Below are 3,027 nucleotides of genomic sequence, written 5' to 3'. Positions count from 1 at the left end.
TTTTCAGACTTTAAAATGTATATAAATATTATTCTTTTCATATCCTTCCATACATACCCTGCTTCTTTCATTCAACTATGCTTTAGAGATCCATCTGTTAAGATATCTAGCGATAGTTCTTTTTGCTCCTGTGCATAAGATGTATAGCATTTCATTCTATGAGTACACCACTATTATCATTCTCCTACTGATGGACATTTAAACCGTTTCTTTTCCTTTTTTTGCTGCAATAGACATTTTAATCCATTTGCTGAAACACAAGAAAGATTCTCCATCTAGGACTAGAATTTCTGCATTAAAAGGTGTAACCAGCTTTCTGGTGGAGATGACCTCCCCATGATAACATACCTCTCACAAAGGATCGCATTCATCCCTCTCCAGAAGAGAAGACGAAACACAAGAAGTTCCTGGTACAGAGCCCCAATTCCTATTTCATGGATGTGAAATGCCCAGGTTGCTATAAAATCACCACCGTCTTTAGCCATGCACAAACAGTAGTTTTGTGTCTTGGCTGCTCTATTGTCCTCTGCCAGCCTACAGGAGGAAAAGCAAGGCTTACAGAAGGATGCTCCTTCAGATGGAAGCAGCACTAAAAGCACCCAGAATCAAGATGAATGGGAAACCATCCCAATAAACGCATTTTGGATATATCCTGTTTATTGTTTTGTTTTACTGCTAGGAAGTTCCTACCTCACATACTCAGGGGCAACTCTAGAGTCAGTTGGGGCAATCTGTGAAATCAAATGAAGGCAGTTTCCAAGTCAAAAGTCCACAGGGCTGAATATAAGGACTCCTTACCTAGAAAGAGGAAAGCTGTTGATGCCAACACTGCAAAGAGGGTAAAGAGGAAAATCTGGTAAGAACCCATGAACTTCTGGAGGACACCTGAATCTTCACACTGATCTACGCATTGGCAGAATAAAAGAAGATAATAGTTATTTAATACATCCAGGACAGATGCTGCATTTAAAATCTTGTGTGGTCCTAAGAGTATCTAGCTGAAGCACTCAAAACCTAGCCCTCTAAGAAATTCTTTTGCTTCTTACCAGAGAAAAAGGGGTGAACTGTACTTGGCTCCTCTACCTCTTTTTGGCTTTTTACCTCTCTAATGTAATAAACTACAATTACTGAGCCTCTCATTTCTTTTCATCTCACAAAAGAATATTTCAATTCTCTGCCACTTTAAAATGCCTGTTACCTTTCCTGTGCACTTTAACTCTAGGTGACATGCTTCCATTCACCAAGTTTGTGACAATGTACAGTGATTCAACTTCTACTTTTAATCCCTCTAACCTAAAACATTTCCTTGGATCACCAATGACCTCTTATATCCAGGGGCCACTTGTCCTTTTTTATTCAGGTGTCATTTCTAGGGAACATTCTGATTTGTATATAACCTTGTCCTCAATAAATCTTCAGACTTGTGTCTTTGAAGCATTAAAAAAAATGTGTAACTAAATTGTTTCTTAAAGCTGTTGTACTGATCTACACTCCTTTCAGAAGTGAATGAGTCTGTTGCTCCACGTCCTCATCCATACTTGGAAGGGCATTCATTTTATAAATTAATTTGGCAACAACTGGCATCTTTATAATGAGTCTTCCAGTTCATGAACACTGCCTTTTTTCCCACTTATTAAGACTTTTTTCTTTTCAGTAATTGTAATTTCTCCAAAAATATTCTTGTACATATTTTGGTTAGGCATACCACTAGGTATCTTGAAGCTTTTATTACTATTGAAAATGGGATCCTTCATTTATTAAATTTTCTAATTGGTTATTACCGGTGAATAAGATTTTTATATGTTGATTTTGTGTCTAGGGAAACTGGCAAGCTCTTACTATATATTTTCTACTTAAAAAAACTCAAGAAAATCATATTGTATGCAAATAAGGACATATCTTTCCAACATTCACAACATTTTTCTTATCTTGTTGCATTGGCTAGAATCTCCTGTACAATGCTGAATATAAATGGTGAGAAAGGGCATCTTTATCTTTTTCATGTCTTTACTGAAAAGAAGCCTAGAGTCTTATTGTTAAGGATAGTTTTTGCTGGAATATTTTGATAGATGCTCTTTATCAAGTTAAGGAAATTCCCTTCTATGTTTCCTGAGAAGTCTATTCAATCATGAACAAGCACTAAATTCTGACAACTACTTTTTCTGTTTCTTACAGATTGTAGGTATTATTGATCTGTTAACATGATTTATTACATTAACATATTTTTTGATGTTGGATCATTCTTAATTTCATGCATAAACTCTACTTAGAATGTAGATATTTGAAATAGATTTGCAAATATTCCATAAGCATCTATGTTTATAAATTGGACTGTTTTATAATTTTCCTTTCTTGTATTCTTCTTGTCTGGTTTGGGTATTTAGGTTATATTATCATTGTAAAAGTAGATAGCTTTTCCTAATTTTCTATTCTCTTAAACAGTTTGTTAATATTAGGATTATCTACTTCTTAGAAGTTGAATAAAGTACAGATGTAAACCACCTAAGCCTGATATTTTGGAGAGATGAGGTCTTGGTTATCAGCTTAAGTTCTTTAATGATTTTTGCTTTTGGTATTTTCTATATTTTTTCAAGTAGTTTTGGCAAATTATATTTACCTAGAAAACTATGTCTTTTCCCAATCCAAATTTTGTCATAAAATTCTTCAGAGTATAATCTTATGATTTTTATTATCTATTACACATCTGTAGTTATAGTTCCCTTTCTTTCAAAATATTATTTGTAGCTCTTTTCTGAAAAAAAAAAAAAAAAACTTAACTAGGGATTTATCTATTTTATAACTCTTTTTGATCCTCTAAACTGCTTTCTATTTCATTTTGTTTGTTCTCTTAGTTTCCTTAGTTTTACTTTTCTAAAGGCTTATTTTCTTCCTTGTCTATCTTCTTGAGATGGACATGTATAGACAGTAATAGTCATCTACACAATATGTATTCTCCCTTTGTTCTTTATTAGCATAACCCTTATTTAGTTTGGGAAAGCAATATGCCAAGCTAAAAGACGAACAAAT

At 33.8% G+C, this 3,027-nt stretch overlaps 1 protein-coding gene across 1 annotated transcript; it reads left to right on the top strand.

The window, feature by feature from the left end:
• Positions 1-347: 347 nt before the first annotated feature.
• LOC129392131 (40S ribosomal protein S27-like) lies at positions 348-629 on the top strand (the record flags this gene model as incomplete). The annotated part of the gene is made up of 1 exon (XM_055084912.1): positions 348-629. A coding segment is annotated over one exon (246 nt), but the record flags the coding sequence as incomplete, so codon positions are not given.
• Positions 630-3,027: the final 2,398 nt, after the last annotated feature.

The sequence above is a fragment of the Physeter macrocephalus genome, chromosome 1, assembly GCF_002837175.3.
Source record: "Physeter macrocephalus isolate SW-GA chromosome 1, ASM283717v5, whole genome shotgun sequence".
Taxonomy (NCBI): domain Eukaryota; kingdom Metazoa; phylum Chordata; class Mammalia; order Artiodactyla; family Physeteridae; genus Physeter; species Physeter macrocephalus.
This window is presented reverse-complemented; position numbering and strand designations above follow the sequence as displayed.